General features: G+C 42.0%; 1 protein-coding gene across 1 annotated transcript in view; it reads right to left on the bottom strand.

Moving 5' to 3' along the window:
- Positions 1–11,618: 11,618 nt before the first annotated feature.
- antxr1c (ANTXR cell adhesion molecule 1c) overlaps positions 11,619–23,974 on the bottom strand; it is a 28,299-nt gene continuing 15,943 nt past the window's right edge. The window contains exons 12-18 of the mRNA XM_026351957.1: positions 22,407–22,485; positions 20,620–20,715; positions 20,355–20,393; positions 19,913–20,011; positions 19,617–19,784; positions 18,266–18,346; positions 11,619–14,655 (exon numbers count right to left, since the gene is read on the bottom strand). Coding sequence (XP_026207742.1) covers positions 14,392–14,655; positions 18,266–18,346; positions 19,617–19,784; positions 19,913–20,011; positions 20,355–20,393; positions 20,620–20,715; positions 22,407–22,485 — 826 coding nt within the window. The 3' untranslated portion in view covers positions 11,619–14,391. The remainder of the gene's footprint in view (positions 14,656–18,265; positions 18,347–19,616; positions 19,785–19,912; positions 20,012–20,354; positions 20,394–20,619; positions 20,716–22,406; positions 22,486–23,974) is intronic.

The following is a 23,974-nucleotide window of genomic DNA, read 5'->3' as shown; positions in this document are numbered from 1 at the left end:
CTGTTTTCTACTATCAGGAGCAGTGCAAACGGACATTGACCACATCGCCAATAAAAATGCCACGCACATCGTTTTGCACTCGTTCGAATGTATGTGGACTTCTGCTCGTTTGATCACTTTCAGATTAGACTTGACAAAAACAAGAAATCACTGACACAGCATGTGATGTAGTGTGTTAAGCTGGATATACAGTAAAAGCCATAATGCGCAGGAACAATGTCATTTACACTTTAAAAGGCAAAAAACACAGAAAGTCAATTTCCCAGAAGATACTGCGGTAACATCCATCTTTTTTTCATTGTTGACGTCCAGATCTAAACCACTCAAATGGAAAAACAGTTTTTTAAATTCTATTATTATAATATCTATGCCACCTACACTACATGTGTGTAAAAAAAAAAAAGTATATTAAAGAGTAAAGCTGGTCATTCTATGGAGATTTCTTGATGATGAATTACACCCACAAAATTATTTTACTACTTGGTGTGTTCATTTATATGCTGATTTCATTCTAAATCATATTTTTAAACTGTTGAATAAAATCAAACTATTGTAAAAAATCCTCCTGCTTTTTTTTCCGTGTCGGATGAATGATAATAAAAAAAAAAAAGCCTGATTTCATTATGTTCTGATGGGAAACGATCACTACATGCTCCATCTCGTTACCACAAGATGGAGCTCTGCTCTTGGGCAAACGCAAGGCTGAACCGAGGCCCTCTTGGGAACATGAGGAGATGGAAAACACGTCACTTTGTTTGTTTCAAATATTCCTAGGCATAAATCAGATGATTTACCATATGTGTGTTCCTTGAAAGCTGTGGGATGAACAATGAAAGAATGAGGATGTGTTGTGAGTGTGTGAAGTTATCTAACAAAAGGAAAAACTTTGGATCTTCATATTTTCTCAACGAGGGTTAAAAGGTGATTTATGGGGCACGAGGTGCAAAAACTCCTTACTACATTTCCCAAAATGCACTTAAAATAAGGGTGTGAACATTAGACTTGAGGCATATATGACTCGTGTCATGGCTTGCAAGTGTTGCAAGTGACTTACAGGCACTATATGTACATCTCCATGTAAATTTCCGAGGGCACGTTGCTGCCATGTTTCTGCACTGCAGTCCCCCAGCAGCCACCTGTCAATCAACCGGCGGGTGGGAACGTAATGGGACGTCTTTCTGGAAGTTTCTCTGCAAGCACTTTGGGTTTCAGTAGGTGGCGCTCTTTTCTTTGCCTGCAGAGCTGCGGTGAGCTTCAGCGGGTCATGACAATTAGTCCAGAACTGTCAAAAATAAAATAAAAAAAAATCCCCATTTCCTGTTTGTGAAGCAGCAGCTAATTTTATCCTATCAGTAAATGAAGAGGACACTTTTCAAGCAGTGCGCTTCTCTCTCTCTTTCTCTTTCTGCAAATACAGTTAAACTCAGGGACTCTGGAGGGTTGTGGTGCACCGGGCCTGGAAAAAGCCCCCATTGACGGTGGAATTTTACAGGGAGCACTGTGTTTGTGGTCACTCGGCCAGTCAGCCTTATTCAAAACTCCCCCACAGACAGTCCCAGGATGACCCTGACACCAGAGCGGAGATTTTGGAGGCTTTGGACAGAAACCCACAATGTTTAAAGGGTCACAACATTGTGACAGGCTTATGATTTTTTTTTACTCATGATTCCATGAAACTCCCACATCACCATAATGTCTGTGACTATTTTCTTTCGCCTGCCTGTCTGAAATTTTACCCGGTACTCAAATGTACCAAATAACAGTTATGTCAGTAATATACATGATTCACTTCTCTATTTTATATCTATATGCATATACAGGGCTAAATAAGTTCTGCTTTCTGTCTGGCTGTTGGTCAGATCAAATCAGTCAATTCAGTTGAAAAATCTAAAAACAAACCCGCCTCGTCACACTGAATCTACTGAGTGGGAAACAAAATTCTGATATTACCAAATAAAAGTCTGCCTCACACCATGCGGTGAATGAAAAATCGGATTTGGAATCCGAAAATATAGCTAGACTTTCTGACTAACTTCCTCTCCACCCCCACCATAAGACATAAGCGCGTTATTTCATAGTTGGAAAATCCCATTTTCTATAGGCTGTAATTATGACGTCTATCTGTTTCACTCCTGCTGCAAAAGCTAGCAATGAAGGCGCACAGGGGCCCAACATTTGAAATGTTTTAGAGCGAGGCTCACCCTTCCAACCAATCAGAGGTTGTTGTTTTTTTAATGTTTATTAACTTTGCAACATTCTTATTTAATGAAATTTGATAATGATCATTTCATTCTTCAATTGTTAATCAGTTTAGCCAATTTGCAAGTAACTAGCAGATTTATGGCCCATTTTGCAGCTCCTGGTGTCATGGTGGTCCGGTTCTTCAAAAAGCCTACCACTAATTCTAATGTTGGTCGTCTTCAGCGTAATGTGTCCTTAATGTTTGTGAAGCTACGGTAATCTGCTGCGCTGACTTACAGGAACCGGACGCCTTATGAGTCATCAGGATGTTTATGAAAGACCTGTGCGTAACTGTAAATAACACCGGACTGGAACCAGAATAAATGAAGAAGTCAAATCCTCTCTCAGCACAGAGCCGGTGTGGCCGGCGTGTACATGCACGCGCGTGCTCGCCGGGGGCTAGTTATGGTGGCTTTAAATAATCCCCTGACCCCTGCTCTCATCCACTTACCTAACACTCACCTGGTGCACACCTAAACCTCGGCTAATGCTGTGGTGTTTATGTGAGTCACCTAATACCTTCTAGCGTAAACTGAAACTGCGAACCTGGTCACCCCATGGCCTGACGGACCACGTCACAGTGTGTGGTGGGAGCTGGACTTAGCATGGGTGGAAGGTGGGGGGGGGATTTAGACATTAAAGGTCAGAGGGTTAATACAGTGTGAAGGAAACTGTTGTGTTGATAGAGAAGGCTTGAAACAGCCATTTGCATGTATAGAGTCAGAATGTGTGACACGTTAGGTGAATTTCATGTCTGTAGGATGTTTGCTGCAACATTGATTTGGGATCTTTTTTTATGTTTATGTGTTTTTGATTTACATGACATTAAGAAACACAGTGATGAGAGACGTGAGACTATACCACTTAATCTCTAACCGAAGTAAAGTCTCATTTATTTCCTATGAAGGACTTAAACCCACTAAAAATGGAAATATGAAGGGCTGTCGTAACCCAATCTAGTTTTCAATACACCAGCACCAACGTCATGGATCACAACTTTCAAATGAAAACCGTATCACTTGAGAAGCATAAGCTGTGAGATGAGAAGGAGACGCATTAAAACAACTCAGCAGCGTAGATGTAGACCTTTTAGATACACAGATGACATGTGCATGCATGGACAGCTACACATGGGATGACAACAGACAGCGTCTTCACCTGCCAGAGCCCGGCCGACCTTACTCTGGCCCTCTGTGCCCCCACAAAGCTGGCCAAGTGTGCCCTAATGTAGACATGTTGTATAAGATGCACTGATTCGATCTACCCACTTATCCATCGGGATTGCAGGGGGGGGGGGGGCTGATTCAATCTCAGCAGTAACCATCTCCTCATTTCCCTGCAGCCAATCAGGAGGCTCCCTGATAGCCCTATTCTGATCAGCAGACTGTCTTGGGGCTTGTACTGTACCAGACTGTAGCTTAGGAGGGTATTAGACGCTGATATGAGCTCTATCAAAGACAGATTTTTCCACAACAGCAGAGGGGAAAAAAAAAAACACGAGGCAGCGGTCACCTGGAGGTCAGAGAAACAGATCTCTCCGATTAGAGGGGCACAAGGAGTCAGACTGCAGGGAAGGTGAAACAGAGACGCTCCGAGATGCTTTACAGCAACTGACAGAACTCAAATGGTGGTTAGAGCTTCATTTGTTCTGGTAATGAGTAGATGAAGTGTGGATAGACAGACATTTCATTGCTCAACTCTTTTCTTGGTGCCTCTGCTGCCACTTGGGTGGCAAACCAGCCACCGAGCACAGCCATGTCAGGCTGCATTCAACTTAACATCACTACTTAGCCTAAGTTTCCTACGTACACCAGTAGCTTTTACGTGTCCAGATTTGTTTTTTTTTTTTTTGTCATCATTTCCAGGAAGCCACTCATTTCAGTGTGGCCCAAAAAATATCAAGCGCAGAGCAGGAACATGGTCCAAACAAGCAATCCATCACATTAAACATCATGTCTGGTTTTCGTTTCGAAAATGTTACTTTATTATTAAATGGGAACACAGATGCAAGCATGGAAAGAATTCCACTATGGTAGCATTCATACGCTGGGGAGAAAGTGTTTTTAAAGTATAAGCTGGTGATATTTTTGTGTTCCGGTGTGATTGTGTTGCTCACCATATTGTTTTATTTTAAAACAGCATGTGCGTCCAACCACAGCGTAATGTAATAATGACGCTCACTGACAAAAAATGAAGCCAGAATGTTGCACTGAAAGCTGGTCAAGGCCAGTTTTAAGATATTATCCTGCATCATTAATACAAAATGAACAGAAATTGAATTGAAATACATGTTCACACAGCAGGGGTTCCATTTGAACTGGAGCACAAACTGCAACAAAGCAAAAAAAACAAAACAAATGGTGATTTATCTGTTTATTTCTTCTGTATACTCGCTCTGTGCTCTTTTATTATCAGTTAGGATGCACGTTGTAATTCTGCTTAATAAAAAATACCACGTAAACAAAGAAGAAACTGTGGTGTCATGACGTGTAATTTGTTGATGTCTGCACATGTTTTCACGACACGCTGTGTAAATCAGTTAATGTTCTTGATTGAGACACACACACACACACACACACACAGTTTCAATGTAGCCTAATTACAACTGGCCTACATAATGCTTCATCCAAACCGCATGACATGGCAGAGAGTAGTGGAGGGATGACAGTTAAGGTCTCTGGATTTTGTCCTATCAGCTTGCAGTGTTGTTTATTTTTTCTTTTTCCTTTCTGCGGTAGGTGTTGATGTGTGACGGCCGATGTGGCTCAGGCGGAGGATTCCGGCGCTCAGAGAGTTTTATTCTGCTGGTGTCTCTCAGTCAAGCCGTGGTGTGACGATTGCATTAGGTTTAAACAGCCAGCTGAACTTTGCCAGTTTGTCCTGGCAATTAGAGAAATGCATCTATTTGCTTTCTTGCTTATAAGTTAGTTGCTGATGGTATTAAAGAATTGATACTGTCAGACTGGCTCCACCTGTGCAGAGCAGCATGTGCATCTTTTCCGTCCACTCATACAACACCTTCACTTTTGCTTGAGTCTATGTTCGTTTGCCTCAGACTATAAATATCAACCGTGTCATTTCAATCCAGCACTCTCTCTGTTTCCATATCTGCACTTTAAATTTGGTCCCAATGACACGAGTTCAGCTGCGGCACGTTCCCCACTAAGCATTACTTTGCACATTTTGGGAAAATCTGTGCAGTTATATAACTCAGCTGGATGCTAATGTGGAGGTTGGATCGATAATTACATTTCTTGTCTACTTCACAATGGCAGGTTGCAACCGATATGTTTAAACATGGTGGAAACAGTCATACAAGCCCGAGGTTCTTCATTACATCCCCCGCTGGAGTAAAGCAGTGAAGCAGCAGATGAAATTTCACGAGGCAAAGAGTTCTCCTCCACTTGCCGTACATGAAAAATAAAAAGGCATTACAATTGGATACGAGGCTTAATGAAGCTGAGCCCTGCACTATGCCGTCTGTAGATCAGTGGGAACAGGAAGTTGGCACATTGGCAAACATTTGTGGGATGAGAACTGATCCTATGTAAGCCAAGATGCAGGAGACTGTGGGTGTCCTGGCTGCTCCGTTGGTTTTATGTGCCCACCACGGAGCTGTGAGACTTTGGTCACGACATTCCCCCTTCCAGTCTCTGGTCAAGTGTCTCTATACTTTGAGGCGTCCACAGTTCCCCCCAAAACAATGAAAAGCCGCACGCTGTTTTCTCTGCCTTCCTGGCAGAGGTGCATAAAGTACACAAACTCAATACTCACCCAGACAAATACGCCACTGCTAATACAGCTACCCTTTAATTTTCCTACACAAGTGATAGCACCAGCTCTAAATGATAACGAAGGCACAAAAGTGGAAGTACCCACTAAGAAAACTGTGTATTTGTCAAAGGTGAAAATTCTGAAGTGTGTTATAACAACATAACGACAGCCGGTGAAGATGAGGCTGATTTGAACCACCTCACATAGTGAAAGGAGGTTAATCCATAAATGACACATCAGCATTTTATTAATATATAATTATTATTTTACAAGAATCTAACAATGCAAAAATGACACACACAATTAAATCTACTTAGCTGGTTACCACCTCTGTTTCCTGGGCTATATTTACAAGTCTGGGAGCTCTTTAGGGACTGTCCAAAAATTCCTCAGAAGGTGTGGGGGCAGAATAGGGGACGTGTCATGCGTTTATTTTTATGATGGGAGGTTTTAGGGAAGTGTTTTTTCTTTCGATTGTGACATCAGTTAAAGACAACAAAGCAGTGACACAGGTTTTTCCGCTTTTACTGCGCAAAAATACTGGCTATGGTTGATGTTTGAGTGAGTCAGATAGATCAAGAAAAAGGAAATGTAACATTATTTATCTTGGTTTACGTGCACTTCAACTTTATCTCTGTGTACTACATGCTACTGAAATACACCTTTAAATCTCCCTTTAAAACAGCCCCCACCCCTTATTTGTCTTGATCTCTGTGAACTAGCTCCATATGTGCATGTGTGTATCCATGTGTGAGTCTTGGAACAAGCTGTGATCCTTGTTTATCTTTCATGTTCTTCCCACTTCCTGGTCAAGGGGGTTGCGTGGTAATAAAAGTTTCAATGTACAGTCACTCTCAGTGGAGACAGTCTGGATGATACTAAACTTCACCTGGACCACCTTCAGTGCTTCTTCACTATTTCCTAATCATTTGGCGACAAGAGAACAATGTTGTTTTCCCACTGTGATGCAGTGGAGAACCAAATTACGGAGCTCGAGTAATAAATCACAAATAGCTGCAGTACTTTGAAGTGATCACAGGCCATGACATGAGTCGATGTGAGGAGAGAATGAGATGAAGAAGTAGACGTGGGGAGGGAATTCTGTGCCACACAAGTTGCCCCTGGGGCCCGTGGTCGTGTGGGCTTGGCAGGAAGCAGGAGGAAACATGGAGGAGGGGGATATGTGTGTGTGTGTGTGGAGGTAGGGAGGGGTTGTTGAGGGCAGCTCTTGGTGCCACGTTTGCATCACAGAACTGTAATCCATTCAGCCCTGAGCAAAGCAGAGCTGGCACCGGGGCTGGTTCACTTTTTAAAAAACCACCAACATTGGGGCAGATTGTCCACTTAAAGGTTATTAGAAGTTTTTGAAACAATGAGTCAATTTACTTCACACAGGACTAAACAAAGCATCAACATTAAATCAGCAAGGCTACTTTTGTGCCAAATGACGTGCATGCACACCAGGGGCCAGATGCATAAGACTCGTGTGTGTTTGTATAAACAAAAGCATAAACATGCAAATGCATTTTAATTTAGATTTATATGTATGCCGACCCATGTTCTATAAATCTATAATTTGGAAGGTAGCACACATGTACTCTACTCTTTAATGCATACTTGGAAACCGTGTACAGTAAACAAACAAACAACCTGTGGGTCATCTGGCACATAAACACAATCCACTCCTTAACACTTCTTCTGTTCTGTTTTTGCACATCACTTCATGCAATAAGGCAAAGCTGCATCTTCCAGTAGCTCCTGATCTGTCTTTGGGAGAGAGAGATCAGCAAACTGTCGTTTCCCGCTCCTACAATCATTAAAAATAAACAACACTATGGTCCAGAAACTGTGCATGGAACATGTTTTTCTGTTATTATGTTATCCAAACACTGCTTGTTGTCACATTAGTTATTTCCTGTCAATAAAACACGAAAACCACCGATCCGAGCAAACAGATGCACGGACATGCTCACACCAACTGGCACCAAGTGACACACACACACACACACATAATCATGTTCAAAACAAACCAACCACCAAACAACTGAGTGCATCTCTGCCCGTGAAAACACTTTTAATAACCGTGTTCATGCACTCTGAGATTCCCAAGATGAGGAAAATTGCACGATATCAAGTCTAATTGGACGCGTGCAGTCACACTGAACAACATGTCTCTGCTGATGCTTGTTTGTGACTTAATTGCTAGATAGATTACATCTGTCTATGGAGCTGGTGAATCTTTGCATTCAAAGAAGTGTAATGTAACTGGGAATATTTCAAGCTAACATTTAGTATCAAATGTATAATTTACAGCATTCATTTCATTCACTGTAACTGAAAACTGAACCGCTATGGAACAAAAATGAAATGAAAACCAAAACTAAACTTTAATGTCAAAATGAAACAAATGAAAACATCTGATTAGCTCTCTCAGTCTCTCTCTCTCTCTCTCACACACACACACGCTTGGCAGGAATGTGAGTCTTCATGTAGTCTTCTGTGGATGACTCGGTCGGCCTCTGTGGCACTTGGGGGTTTTCCAGAGTCCACCACTTCATCAGTGTTGGAAAATGTACTAAAGAACAGCAAATGGTTTGTGTCACAGTTGACGGCCAGGTGGAATAAATTCAGTGCATCAGCAGAGAGGCCTATTTTCAACATGTGGTGTTGCGACCTACACTCATCATATCAGCCCCAAAACACAAACACTGCAAGTCCCTTAAACCAAAACAGTCCATACATCTGATGGGGAACTGCAGAAATATTGATTGTAGCAATATGTGCTAAACAGTGGAAAACTATGCAGCTTACTAACAGTGATCTCACTCATTTAATGGTGAACTAATCTGCAAATGGCCTTCACACTCTTAGGGATATGTTTTAAACATGCACAGTCGAGAAAGCATTCAGAGTTTTCCCCGTGTAGCAGTGCATGGAGGATCAGAAGCAGTGACTGTGGTCACATAAACTCAGGTTTAACTCCAAAGAAACCACCACTGTGCTTACAAGACAGCTTTCCATCTTTCCATCCTGCTGTTTGCGCTCACACCGGTTACCCTGGAGACGGGGGGCATCAAAATACAGGCGCAATGACAAATACCAGCATCTGTGTGTGTGTGTGTGTGTGTGTGTGTGTGTGTGTGTGTGTGTGTGTGGTGCTGGGTCAGTGAGGTTCAGTCTGGGCGGTAATGGGAGACCAAGATGAAACACTAAGCCATCAGCACATTCCTCCGGGCCTCGGTTTTCTTCAGCTCGGGAGAGAGAGAGAGAGAGAGAGAAAAGGAAGAGAACCAAAAAATAAAAGTAGAGGAAAAGAAGAAGAGCGAAGATTATTACAGAGGGACAGAAACCGAGCAGCAGTAAACATGTCATCCACTATAAATGATGCCGCTGCCTGATCATCGTAAACATAATCATACAACAATAACTCCTCCACCTCTGATTAGAACATTCAATCTGGGTATGGCAGCCTTTATGTAATATGTTTCATGGAGGCTGTGCACAGATCCGCCTGCAGGCCCGTCGGCTTCATGCCGGTGGTTGACGGAGGAATTGACTTCCCACAAATACTGTCTGAATATCTGTGAACTAGACTGGCAACACAGATCTGGCGTGAAATGCTTGTTGTGATGTGGCTGCCGAACTCTTAAATAAGCATTCACAACCCTGGGTGCCCAGACTTTTGTTTGGTAGAGTTAATTAGGCTTTATACAACTACTAAAAAAAAAAAAAACTTATCAGGTTGAAAAGACGTTGGAGTCTGGGAACAAAAGTGTTTCCCAAATAATTTCTTTTTTTTTCATGGAGGGCACAAGGTTCAGCTAATAAGCTGCACGTTACGTGGGAGCGAGTCCTCAGCTCTTCCCAGATCTATCGTGACGTTCTGTGGACGAGATCTGTGGCCTCCCGGTCTGAGTCAGTCTGTCTGCAGCACAGGAGGGTACTCTGTCTCTTCTACTCCAAAATACTCTGACCTGCAGTTTGACTATTCTGTTGAAGTCATCTCGTGGCACTTCCCAGCATCAGGCGGAAAGGAGAAACTTACTGCACTGTGACTTATATCATGATACAAAGTACTGTACGGTGCTAACATGTTCAGATAACAACGAACAGCAGCCTCGCTGGTCATGTCATCTTTCCAGTGCTTGGTCTGAGTCAGCCAGCTGTTTTGCTGACACATTTGTATTTCATAAAATGTAGTTAATCATGTTAGAGCCCAGTAAATGTGTTACGTGGAAGTAGTTCACTCGTTGACCTGTGCTGTATTTACTGGCACTTACTTGCGTAACAGTTTAACTTGAACAGATATGACGCAGCCAGCAACAGAGAACATCAGTGTGGTATTTCTGTGGGTTTTTTTTTACCAGTAGATCACAAAACACAAAAAAGGTTCTCAAAGAATTGGTATGTTTGACCACAAAACTAAATATTTTAATCATCCTGTCCCACAATTTGAGACTTTTCAATCCTGGACTTCAATGCTTTTGTAAACTGAGCTTGTTGCATCTTGTTGCTCTGCGTTTCCATTGGTAACCGTGCGAACACCCTATGAAGAACGTCCATCTTCAGCATCATATGAGGTCATGGTGCCGCGATCAAAGAATGCCACTTCAGACAGCTGTTGTTCAAACACGACCATCTGAATAAACTGTTAATGTCATAAAGGATGGACGTGGACGTGGAGATGGGGGTAGAGTTGGTCGAGCTGATTGGTAGAATCATACGCTGCAGTCATGCTTGATTTTTACTTCTCTCTCAGGATCGTCTGCCTCTTTCTCTTCATTCTTTTCTCCTGTTTTCTGATTCAGCCCACTCCTTCCAGCGCACCACATCCTTCTCTCCTCTGCAGGCGGAGGGGGGGAAAAAAAAAAGAAAAACGCAGACTCCACAGTAATTATCCAGCTGAAACTGCTCATGGGGGCCATTCCAGCTGTATTAAATTCATTACCAACCATAGAGACAGATTCTCAATACTCCCTGAGCACAGATTGTGCTGCCATACACATTAAGTTATTAATGTGACCCTTGATTGTCATTGGATACTGTGATACACTTGATTTCACGTCCAACAGTGATGTTATTACCTATTGCCTTGCTGTCTCCTGACGATCTGGGAGGTAGAGTTTGAAAGGTTAGCGTTAAGCTTTGACCGGAAGGTGGCCGGCGGTGAACCCAGCATGGCAATGGAAAGAAGTATTTGAGGTAATTCCCTGGAAATAAACCTTCATCAGCAAAGAATAGGGCTTAAAGGGAAACAAGGACAAGGAAAATCCTGCAAAGCCAGACCACTTCTTTGGCGAAGTTTTCTGCAATGGACTGTTAAGTGCATTGTATTTAGTTCCCTGGCTAACTTTGCATACTAAAGTATTCTGTTTTTCACTTGATTATGCAATCAAATGTACAGTGAGAACTCAGCTTAACCTGCAATAACCTCCATCAGTTAGTACTTATTATCAGAGTATTAGCTCCCCTAATAGCAGCTTCAATCATTTGTGTTAAACAATAGATTGATTCTAATAATGAGGGGGATAGTCACCAAGACTGGACAATGTATCACATGAGCCAAGGGAAAAAAAAACATCACACAGATAAACTCGCTGTTGGAAGCTTGGAAGTCAACCTTTAATGATACTGTTAAAAAAAAAAGTCATGTCAACATACAAAGAAAATCATATACGTCTTTCATATTTGCTTCAGTACTGCTGTTCATACATGTAAAAACACTGGTTAACATAATGCATCTCAATCTCTGTTGGGAACGACAGACAAATCGACAGACAGTCCAGTTTCAATAAGTTGTGATAGGTGTTTCATAAAGAGAAAAATAAAATCCTTTCCCATTCAGTTAGTGTCATTAATCAACTTAATCTGAAATGAAATCTAATTGAGGTTCAGTCTGATGGTGGAGCAAATTAGCATAGCCCGGTAAGGTGATAAGGTGGTTTGGGGGTTAAACACGAGGCACAATCAAATCATTATAAAAGGTAATACTGATAAAGAGCTGCTGGTGTTTTATGTTTTGCTTTGAGTAAACAAAGTGATTAGAAATGGCTGGAAAAGGCACACGAAAAACACAAAAAAGTATGTGACCCTTTTAGAAATGTCATGGTTTTCTACATTGATTTGTCACATAATGGGATCTGATCTCCATCTACGTCAGGGTATTAACAAATATTATGTACATAAAATAATAACACAACTGTTGGGTTGAGGTCTGGGCTCTGCCTTGGCTGGATTTTGTTTTCTGAAGTTATTCTGTTGTGGACTTCCTGTTGCAACACCCAGACATTCTCACTTTATTCTGAAAAATATTTATTAATCCGATATTTTTGTGTTATTAGTTTAGGCACATTATATTTGTTAATACTTTTAGATGAAGATTAGATCACATTTCATGATAAATTAATGTAGAAAACCATGAAATTCCACAAGGTTCACATACTTTTTCTCACCACTTTATGTAAATACTTTGATGTCAGATGTCACTTTGATCTTACTGTATCACAGTTAAAATTACATTCTGTAACATGTGTGATACATCTAACAATTACATCTACTACAACTACTACAGTATCACTGTATCACCCCCTGCAGGTTAATAAGCGAGGTTAAAGGAAGTGTCAGTCAAATTGTGGATGTAGATTATCTATATATATATATATTGGTGAAGCAATTTACGTGTGTGTGTTTCCTTCAGTGGAAAAACTGCAACAGATTATAAATGCATGTAGTAACCCAACGTACAGGACATAACTGAATGACGTACATTAAAATCAAAGTATAAAAAAAACTATATATCAAAGAGTAAAATTCCAGATGTTACTGGATAGAGAAGGAATACCAACATTTTCAGCCTCTTTTCTACACATTAAAATCTCACACTGATGATCTTTTCACCTTGCGAGAAAACCTAAATGGATCCCTTTGTGTGGAGACACATGCTTTTTGGCGTAGTTGAGAGGTTGAGAAACAGCGGTAAACCTTACATGACTTAACTGGCAAATGTCTGCGCACAGTGTCCGTCTTGGTGGTTGGACACCCCTTGTCGATATTCAAGTACTCTCCTCTTTTTCTATTGGGGAGTAAAATAAATTAAATGCTCTTTGAACTGCCCTGCAGTTGCAGTGTGACCGGTGATGATAAAACTGAAGACATCAAACACACATAATGGTATCAAAGTACAGTATCAGGATTGTGTAGAGAAAAAAAAATATGAGGAGAGACGCTAACCTGATTTCTGCTTGACCTCTTGAGTTCCAATGTCCCAATGACAAAAAAAACCAAACAAACACAAATACATACTGTAGTTGTCCAGCAGTCTATGTGCGCAGATACAAAATAAAATAAAATAAAATAAAAAATAACACAAACTATATACTGTGTTGCTGTAATCTAAATTCAACTACATGAAAAGGTGGATAGGGACAAAATCCAAAGCCTCATAGATATTAACCAACGCATTCAAAAACGCATCTCAAGCATCCCGTACAAATTGTAAAAAACATCCCTTTCATAAAACATCTGTACACTTCCCTGTTCCTGAACGGTACAAAACCTGGAGCACGAATCATGCAACTGTATCATTTCTCTACAAAGGGTCAGAATTTGTTAGCGTGTTCACACAAGCTGATATAAATCCCTTTTGTACTGATAAGACGTTTGCCGCATGATCGACTGATATTCACTTTGAAATCCAATTCCCAAGAAAACTCACAGCAATGGAGAAATAAGCCAATCCTACTCAAACATTCCCAAGGTTTCTCAGATTTCCATCTACAACGTACTTTTCACCTCAGTCTCTTTAACAATGGCATAACTCAGTAGTTGATAAAGACAACAAAGAAATTTCATCCATTGCAGTATTTTTCTGTGGACTTCCTGTCCTACTATGCTGTCCAGCAACAATCCTTCCTGATCTCACAAACGTCAACACTGGGTAGAATACAGTATTTCCCCGAATCATCCCGTTCACTCTGTATGGGACAGAATATCAAGTTATACTGCAACACAACCAACCATTTTTCTGGTAATCAGCAAACAATAAATGGGGAGATCCACTCTCATGTACACAAAGAGCACTGAGGACAGTAACATTTCTATTTTCATTTCCAGTTCAACTTGTATTCCAACATTTTCTTCCTTCAGATTTCATTATGCGGTGGTGGTGTGTGTGAAATTACTGCAAGGTAACAGTTTAACTTGATGCTCTTTCCCATACGGGAAGACAAACACAGAACGACTGCTGATCTTTGGCTTATAGCATCTTTGGCAGTGAGGACCACAGTCGTCAGGCTGCAATAACTAGTCAACAGAGCGGTAAGTCTGTGATATTAAAGCGGGTGCACTGGGGGGGAGGAAGGGGTTTGTATGTGTGGTTCAGGGTCGGAGGCTGGGTGGGGGACGTGATGGCGGAGGACAGGGGAGGCCCGGGGGCGTGCGGGATGGTGGCGGACCTGGGGGTAACTGGCCCGATGGAGGTGCCCTGGCAGGAGGGGTTGTGGAGGTGGGAGAAGGGGAGGGGGTGCAGGTCACGGGGTGGTAGTCCGGTGGCGGCGGCGAGGGCGTGTGGATCGGGGTGCGAGGAGGAGCCTTGGCTGCCGCTGACTCGTCCTTCACTCTTGTGAAGTTGATGCATCGACCCTAAAACGAAGAAAAGAGATGTAAGATTAGAGAAAAAGTTGAGAGGAACCGTCCTGCACACAGAGATCACAGACTGACGTCGACTCCTAACCTGGACCAGAAACCAGCAGCTTTGTCTCTTTGCAATGTTTCTGGGTCTTATTGCCTTGACCAGGGGCTTTACCTCCTAGTATTACTAGTATAGTAGTAATTACTCTATATGTTGAAATTAATATTAATACTGTACGTACATTACATGACAGAGATTAATACAAGGTGATGCAGTAATGGATTAGATTTAGTAAAAAATGGAATCTAGTCTAAAAGTTGATTCTCATCTTCAGGTACAGACACACACAGGTGTCTAATCTAAAGTCCAGCTTGGCTAAGAAGGCATCAGTCGACTACTGGGTCACAGTCAGGACTCTGTACCTTCCTGTTTCTGTGCCTGCGTCTGTGTTGCTGTGTGTGGGGGCGTGTGGCCAGCTGGTGTTCCAGATTACAATTAAATCCCCACTTTGATGCCCCCACTCCAAATGAGTGTCCTGTCCCGAGCACTGTGCCTCCCTTGACAAAATGTAGCGATGACAAACGTAGGGAAGGCCTGGGGGTTAGCGTCTGGGACTGAAACCGATGAATTTGTTCGGGCAGAAATCCCATTTTACTCCTGAGCGTCGCGTATAAATATTAAACTAACCACAAACTTCACCAGAGTTCACAGAGGTCGCTGTTACAATAGCGAGTTCACACGCTCCATAGCTGCATGTGGTTGGCAGCCAGAGTGGAGCGAAGTTAATCCACTAATAACCAGTACGAGCGACTGAAGCCACAGGAACATGGTTTGACTGAGTGGAAACTAAGGGACTGGGAATTGATGTCTTATGTGCAGTAACTGATATGAAGACAGTTTATTCCACCTTAATACTTAAAGCTCAACATTGCTTTATCATGACGATGTCAGGTTACTGCAGGAGTGAGACGTGCTGTCCGACTCACAGGGGAGCGGAAGATGAATTTAGGTACGGGGTCTGTATGAATGAAGAATGAGTAACGTCTCGCTCTCTGATGACTCTACGTTCCGTTTAACCCAAGTGGTAAATGAGCTGCTGAGCTAACACCAAAGAGGACAAGAATATAGCAGCGACCGCTCGTTTCTGGTCTGTCTTCACTTATCCAGTCTGACATTCCTAGACGCTGATGGAAAAAAAAAAATGCCTGCGTGAGGGTCGACTTCTTTAAAACAGTTTTCTTGCCTCATGGTAATACCCGCAGAGATTAGATGTGCAGAGAGAGTCTTCACTCTTAATGTTAATATTCAGAAGTTTGCATGAGACACTTAATTTATCATTTTTGTGGTCAAACGTTTCATTTTAAGCTGCAGCGTGTTCAGTTTTTCAAAGATTTCTTTTAGTAGAAATACATTTATGCTCACAGGCAGTTTAAAGTGTGAAATCAGGCGATGTTCAGGTATTAAAGTAGGTTACATTCATTAGGCGTAACGTAGAAGAAGGCTCTCGTCCAAAGTTCTGTATTTGTTGAACTCAACCAATACGTTTATTTTAATTAACATTTATTTATAAGTGTCAAAATGACATATTGCTGCTATATGCTACAAATTAATCAAACAAGAGATCTACATGTAACATATTGAGTGGTGAGTGTTAAGGCTGGCTGGCCCTCTGTTTCCAGTCTTAGGTCTCTGTTAGTTGGCTGCTGCTGCTGGTTTCAAACTGTGTATCCAAACCAACACCTTATTGCAGATTTGAAACTAATTTGGCTATGGGTGATAAAAATAGGCAGCTCTTAGAGAAATGACTTTGTACATTGTTCCATTGTGGGTCTCTGAACATTCTCCTGACTTAAAGAAAGCCACACTTGCTCATGTTTTCTCTCCGACCTCCTCCACGGTCTTACCGAGGTCATAAAATTGTCTAGGCCTGGCAAAATGTGTGTGTGTGAGTGTGTGTATGTGAGACATGGTCAGTAGGTTGGTGGAGACAGCCCTGCTCGTCGTCTGCCTTAGGTATTACCTCATGTCCTTTAACTAGCTAAATGATTCTCTGGGGAGGCTTGTGTTTATATGAATTAGAGAGAAAGAGGGAGAGAGTGTGTGTGTGTGTGTGTGTGTGTGGACTAACTCTACCTCATACTGTACACTCTGACGTCAGTGTAATGAATGTGGTTTGGTGACACACACACACACACACACACACACACACACACACACACACACACACACACACTCATAATGGCAAACTCATGTCTTCAATGTACATGACTTCATCCTAGTGAACTTAACTCTGGTGTATGCTGTGGTAATGTATGTTTACGTTATACAATATGCACACGCGCACACACCCAAACAAACAAACAATTTGTTTTTAGTTGCTTTCTGTAACAAACACTGAGGCTGAAACCTTGTGATTACACTGTACAGTACTGTAGCCAGGCTGGGGGTCAAAGGTTTCTTTCAGTTCGGTCCAGTTTCTGGGTCTGCGGCAGGACATTTACCACCACACAGCTTTTCAGGTAACATTTCCTCGCTTCCTCTCCCTCCGTTTCCTCTTTGAAATAAAACATTCCACTACCTGGTTATGATCTGGCCTGCTGGCCACAGAGACGTAACAAACAACTTGAAGACGTGACATCATTTCAGTGGAAAGAGACACAATTGTTGCATCGCACAGAGCTTAATGCAGACATCAATAAAACCTTCTCAGATTCCTTGCCTATACTGGTATGTGGTGACCAGAAAACTCTCATACATGTGGACTTTCTATTAAAAATCACTGAGAGGGTGTCTGCAAATAACATGTGGTTTTAATTAATGTTTAGAGCAGGGTCTCAGCACAAGTGCTGGCTGTGGAGAAGAGGAAAAATATCGGAAACGTGTGGGGATATTAGCCAAATTTATTACAGTACGTTTTAACATTGAACCTGGCTGTGCTGAATGTGTCAGTGGGATGTAAAGCATCTCTCAAAAGATTCTAACCTCAATGAACTTCCGCCTTCTTCCCAAATTCAAACCAAATTCTGTATCTGTATCTGGTGCTTTTTGATACAAAGGCTCTGGGCATTAAAACTAAACCATGTGGCTGACTCGAGAAGAGGAGAGAATTTTTTACCAGCTCGCACACGCGAACACTTAGAGGATGTGTCTTACTGCGAGCTGCGGTTCTGCTTTCTGAGTGATTTATGGTGGCTAATATGACGCAGGTGTGAGAACAGCCTTGCCTCGACAACACTGAGACGGGCCAACAGAGGCGTTAGGCAGCTCAGGAACAGCGGGGGTAAACGAGACAGAGAAACTGCTGGAGGATGAATAATCCTTACACACAGTGTAGGCGCCAGAAGACTTTTCAAACGGTGCCAGCTTTGAACACAGTGCTCGTTTTTTCTGGCATTTTAAATCACTGAATGCAACAAAATGTTATAAATGAAAGTAAAATAACAAAACAAACACGACAGACTAATGAAAATGAGGGGAGATGTACAGCAAGCGGAGGGTAAACGCAGCTGTGGGTCCTCACAGGTATAAACCACTGCAGGAATGTGTAGCAGGGGGGGAGCAATGAGAGTGGGTGTGGGTTGAAAACATTCAATGAAATGAAATATTTCCTGAGGTACTCACATGATCCCCAGGCTGGGGTCTCATCAGAGACACCTGGTCGTACCCGCGGCGAAACAGAGCCCAGATAGCATCCAGTTTACCCTGAGTGGAAGAGGGGAAGAGAGAGATTTAATAGCTGTCCACATCTGGACACCAAACTCTTCCACACCGCAATCCATTACTTAATACAAGCGTATTAATATTGATTCTACTGTATCAGCGAACATTTGGTCTGTGGTTCACCAGAAAGGCCAAGAGTCTGCAGGTTTTTATCTAAAAACGAACACTGTGCAGCTGATCCTACGGATTAGCTGCCTTCCTCTATGGTTGAAGTCGCTGATTAGTCACCACTCTGATAATCATTCATTAAAGTAACCCCAAAAATGAGTGTATCTGTTGTTGTTGTTTTAACCAGTAAGATGATCCGTAAGTGAAAAAAAAGGAGCAGTAACTAAGCTGGAGCTTATTTCTAATACACAAGAGCAAAATGATGATCCCAACTAAAACAATAAAAGTAATCCAGGGTATTTCAACTAGAGCTGAACTGTAGATGATAAGTCCAATGCTGCATGCTGTGATGTATGAACAGTGTACAATTTCACTCTGACTCACTGCGGTGCTGTTTGCAGGGCTGTGTCCCGCTCAAAAACAGCCTTTACAGCTGTAAGGAAGCAGTGTGCACAGATAACTGTAAGTGCTGTTACTGTATAAAAGGCCAGTGTCCGACACAGAGCTGTATTGTAGCGTACGATAAAAGCACAAACACTGTTCATGCCAAGTCTAATAAAGGCCACAGTATATGTTAAATGAGTTTGGTTATACTGTATGTGCACATTGATAGTTGGTGAATTTTGTGCTTATATAACTAATTATACATGAATACGACCAGGGCTGACTTTATTCCTCCCTGCCGTCTTGCAGCTCCACTCGGGGTGCTTTTCATGTTTTTTAGCCTCACGCTGAAGCGTTTCAGGCTCCTCTGTGGCTCGGGAAAATTCTGCCGCACAGTTATTTGAAACTCGGTGGGCAAGTGCTCAAAAATGCACAGTGGTCAAACTGTAAACAATTTGATGAATTGAATTCTTGAGTTCCTGAAAAGCTGATATTTAGTTTCAGGATGGAAAGGATGCACTCACTATGTGCCAGGTTAAAAGTTTCCATACACGAAGAGCACACTGGTGGAATAATGGTTATGGTAGAAGCCGTGTAACCACAATGTCCCCGAATCAGGGTTGGGCACCTTAACATCACACCCTCTCTCTCCCCATATTCCCTGTCTGCCTCTCCACTGTCAAGCTATCATGGATCAAATGTCAACTAAATGTCTTAATGATTGTTTGCTGGTCCTGAGAGAAGCTGAGGCTGAATTTACCCGGATGGGTGTGTACCACTTCCGGGCCTGAGGCGGCTTCTTGTTCTGCGATTTCTTAGGTTTGGGTTCGTACGGTTCGTACTCCTGCTCCGGCATTTTCACCACAGCGTTCTTCGGCTTCTCCAGCTTAGCCCCCTCCTCGGTCGAACCCTTTCCTCCCCAGCGCACCTACACAAGGCAAAAATGAGCACACATAAAAACGGAAGCGGTGGATGAATTATCTGAACTAATTTCCGCCAGCCTCTTTGGGGTGTACATTTAGTCATTGTCGTTTTATGCATGTGTCCTTTTGTCACCTCCATCCTCTTGATTCCTCCAATTCCTCTTCCTCCATAATAGGAAGCATCCACAGTGGGCCACTTCTTCTTGGGCAAGCCATCGTCATCATCTGACTCCTAAAACACACCATAACACAGGAACTGACTCACTCCTCCGTACACAGCTTACAACATAAAGCTGGTAGTTGCAACATTTAGTTTATTTTAATTATATTACTAATTATATTACTAAAATGTATCATTTAAATGACTTAAACACTGTAAAGCAGTGTACAGTACTTAGTTACATGAATAGTTACAAGAATCTTTTACCAGACTTCATAACCTTTGATATATGTTTGATATCTGCTACAACATTTCATGTTTTTAGCTTATTGTCAAGTAGTAAAGAGTCAAAAAACTGTACCACAAGTTAAACTATAACCACAAAATGAGGTTAATATGTGTGTGTTTGACTCACAGGCTCAGGGGGAGGGGGAGGAGGTGGTTCTTTGATCACCTGTAGAGGAATAAGACACATATGTTCACTGTCACAAACACATTAATCATTGCACTTTTACACTGGGAGCTCTCAAAGGACGACTTTTACAGCTTTTGGTAAGGAACCCCTTAGGTATTTGTTGTCCCTTTCAAGTTTAGAACGACCCCTTAGAAGGAGATCAGGATGACTGTGAATGATGTGTTGTCTTTCTAAAATGCACCATTTCTCTAATGGAGTTTCGTACCACAGTGCAGCAGAGAGGCCAGAACCACCACATGAAGAGCAGGGCCAGCAGCAGGAACAACACCAGCAGGGTGATCAGGAGGATGGTGCCGTCAAACTGGAGAGAAAACAGTTGTTTATTAATACCACATGTACACTGTATGTGCCGTGAAGTAGGAATGTGCAGGTAGTGTTACTTTCCCTACTTAGTTTCAGAGCTAGCCTCAAACTAAACTTTAACACATTAATGCTTTTAATAATTCTAGGCTAAATTTTGGAGCACCGGGTAGTGCTGCCAGTAGTCACTGTACTGGCAGCAGTATCAGTGACAATAAAAAGGACAGACAGAAAAGCAGCAGGAGCACTAACACAGTACTTGCAGCTGTGATAGCGGTGGTGGTATGGATTTTGTCACAGTTAATATTAACATTATGTTTTGCTTGATGACAGTGGATAATGTAAGCTGCGTGCTCCATGAATGAATCCATCAGTTACTTCGCTCACTCAGAGAGATGTGGGCCTCTGTGATCCAAACATGGGTTCTATTACAGAGCACAGATGAGGATCACATGTGGTTCGACTTTCCCCCTATCTATCTTTTTTTGCAAAGACGTGTGTGTGTGTGTGTGTGTGTGTGTGTGTGTGTGTGTGGGGGGGGGTGTTATCTGAGCTCAGCAGTGGGGTCTATTATTTCTGAAAAAGTTCCCAAACTGCAACTTTGTGATTTTTTTTAAATTACTTATGATGTAATGGTTTATCATACACTGCAGTGGCCACATCTGCATTTTGATACATTTTCACATATGAAGTGCGTGTCGTCCCATGTCATGTGCACATATTTTGTGGGATAAATACAAAGGCGTAAACCCCTCAATGTGGCACTTCAGCAGAATTCTAGGAGGGACTGCAGGAAATTGTCGGGTTTATAAAGTTTGTTGTTAATCTTGATTTATTATAGGCTTAGCTTGCATCTTGTTTGTCACTTGTCGTGCCTCCTTAAGCCTGGTGTGCCTACAGCCTATATGGATTAGCTCATGCAGCTAATTGCAATAGCATGTGTAATAGAGCTTTGTATATCATAAACCACAACACAGCAGTGCTCTCATGCATATGATGTCACACGGACTGAGGGGGGAACAGCTTCAAAGAGAATATTTCTTTTTGGCTTGGTGGGAATCCGCTGTGGCCCTCGACTCATATGTTGCAGCATACGTGTTTTATTTGGTGAAATTGCTTTAAATTGTCTTAAACTGCCTCTTGTTTAATGTCCACAATGCTGAAACTGAACATGGAGCTTCATGGTCATGAACAAGCAACGACATTTAGGAAAACCTGGTAGGACGTTGAGCTCAGGGAGGACAAAAGCTTTTCCTTTTTTTGAACAAACATCTCTCTGCTTCTAGCTGAAAGTCTCCTCCAGATGCTGTCATCTGGCTTTCCAGTTTAAATGATGCTATTTAGTTGCTTATACTATCCACTTGTGTAGTGTTGGTCAAGCTGCTCCTCCAAAACTCCTCCAGATGACATCATCTGGACCACTCCTCCAGGTGATGCTATCTAAATGTGTTTTTCAGCAGTGAGTGAGGACATATAAGCCAAACTCTTTCCCGTACTTTACTTTCACTGTAAATTATTCCTTAATGATGCACTTTGCTGCTTCTCCATGGGCTGTTTAATGCATGTTGGAAACGACATATATAGTATACTAATACATAACTAATACGACTCTACTGAACCACATCCCAAACTATTAGTTGTTTGTTGTACTTATGCAGGTTAAATACACAAATGAACAGGGACTGTACTTACACACTCCGTGGTGGTGATGTGCACGTTGCTGCTGATGAAAGACAGACCATCATTCATGCTCACTTGAAGATAAATCACCCTGAAACACAACAACAGACACAAGCAGGATAAGTGAGTCTCTCCATGTTGGCCCATGTCGTCACAGTCCACACAAATCATGTATAGAGGAGTTTATTTAGTCTGGAGCAGTTCCTCCTCAGGCTCAGTTTGTTTGATCGGAATGATGTCACATGAACTTGGGTTCACACCAAATAACGTCACCAAACCGGCTTCAAACTGTGTTTCTGTGTGAGTACGTAATGTGAACCAGAAGAAAACTACCAAAAAACCCAAGGGATTATGAGCAGAAAAAGACTTAGATTATCTCTCTGTTAGGAACAGGACATGTTACCAAAGCTCTGTCCAATAAGTAAGCTACTTGGTGAGTCTTGTGACAGTTGTTTACAGCCCCTGTTTCACTTGTAATTGAGCAATTTGAACTCAAATGATGCAAATGCACAAAAAAAACAAGTAAAAAAACAAACAAACTGAAGGTGTTATTGTGTGACCCACTGTGCCACGAAGCAGGAGCGGAGGCCGAGGTAAGTTTGAACAGAAGAATGGAAATGGCAAACACAAAGGTTGCCAGCGGAGATTTTGTTTTTATGGTTTTGGGCAGGTTGTGTATTTTTCCAAGACAGCACACCACACAAATTTTCAGGAATGGGAACAATGTCTAACACACGGCTCTTTAAATGCAGTGAAAATCATTTCTTCTGGTGGCACCATGAATTGTGCAATAAATGAGAAAATACTCTCATAATCCCAGCTCCTTGAGGGTTTTGGAACTGCAAAGACTCTTTCTAGGTGTTCTGAATTCTTCCATCCCTTCCTCCTCCGAATGGTGAAAAACAATTCTGAGAATTTCATGTGACCTCCTGTTCTTCACTTCTTAAAAACATGTGGATGAAAGGCATGCCGTTAAGCCCCCACCAACGCATGCACACGCACGCACGCACATTTTTGTATGGAGTGTGAGGACACTCATTGACATAATGCATTCCCAGGCTGCTGCTGATCCATCTGCAGCCTTTGACATGGTTAACCACTAGATCCTCAGATTTGGACATCACCTCAACTCTACCTGCCTCTTCACTGGCATTCCACAGGGCTCGGTTCTTGGTCCTCTACTTTTTTCATTTTATACTACATCCCTAGGTTCCATCATCCAGTAGCTAGCTAGCTTTTCCTTTCATTGCTATGCTGACAACATACAGCTCTTCCTGTCCTTTCCATTAGATGACTTCACTGTCTCATAAAGCTTTTCTGCAAGAGTCTCTGACATCTCTTATTGGATGAGAGGAAGGCATCTTCAACTTAAGATCTCATCTTCCCAGCCACACCTTCAATACAACACAACATGAGCATTAACATCTTAATGTCTTCAGTGATTGTCTCTATACTATGTCTGCTTTACAGACCACATCTCTCTTTTTCAAATGACTAAATGCAAAGATAAATGTAAATGAAGCTTAATAAAACAAACAAACAAACAAACAAAAAAAAAACCCTAGTGGGTCTATATCTAC

This window comes from Anabas testudineus, chromosome 19, assembly GCF_900324465.2.
Source record: "Anabas testudineus chromosome 19, fAnaTes1.2, whole genome shotgun sequence".
Lineage (NCBI taxonomy): Eukaryota > Metazoa > Chordata > Actinopteri > Anabantiformes > Anabantidae > Anabas > Anabas testudineus.
This window is presented reverse-complemented; position numbering and strand designations above follow the sequence as displayed.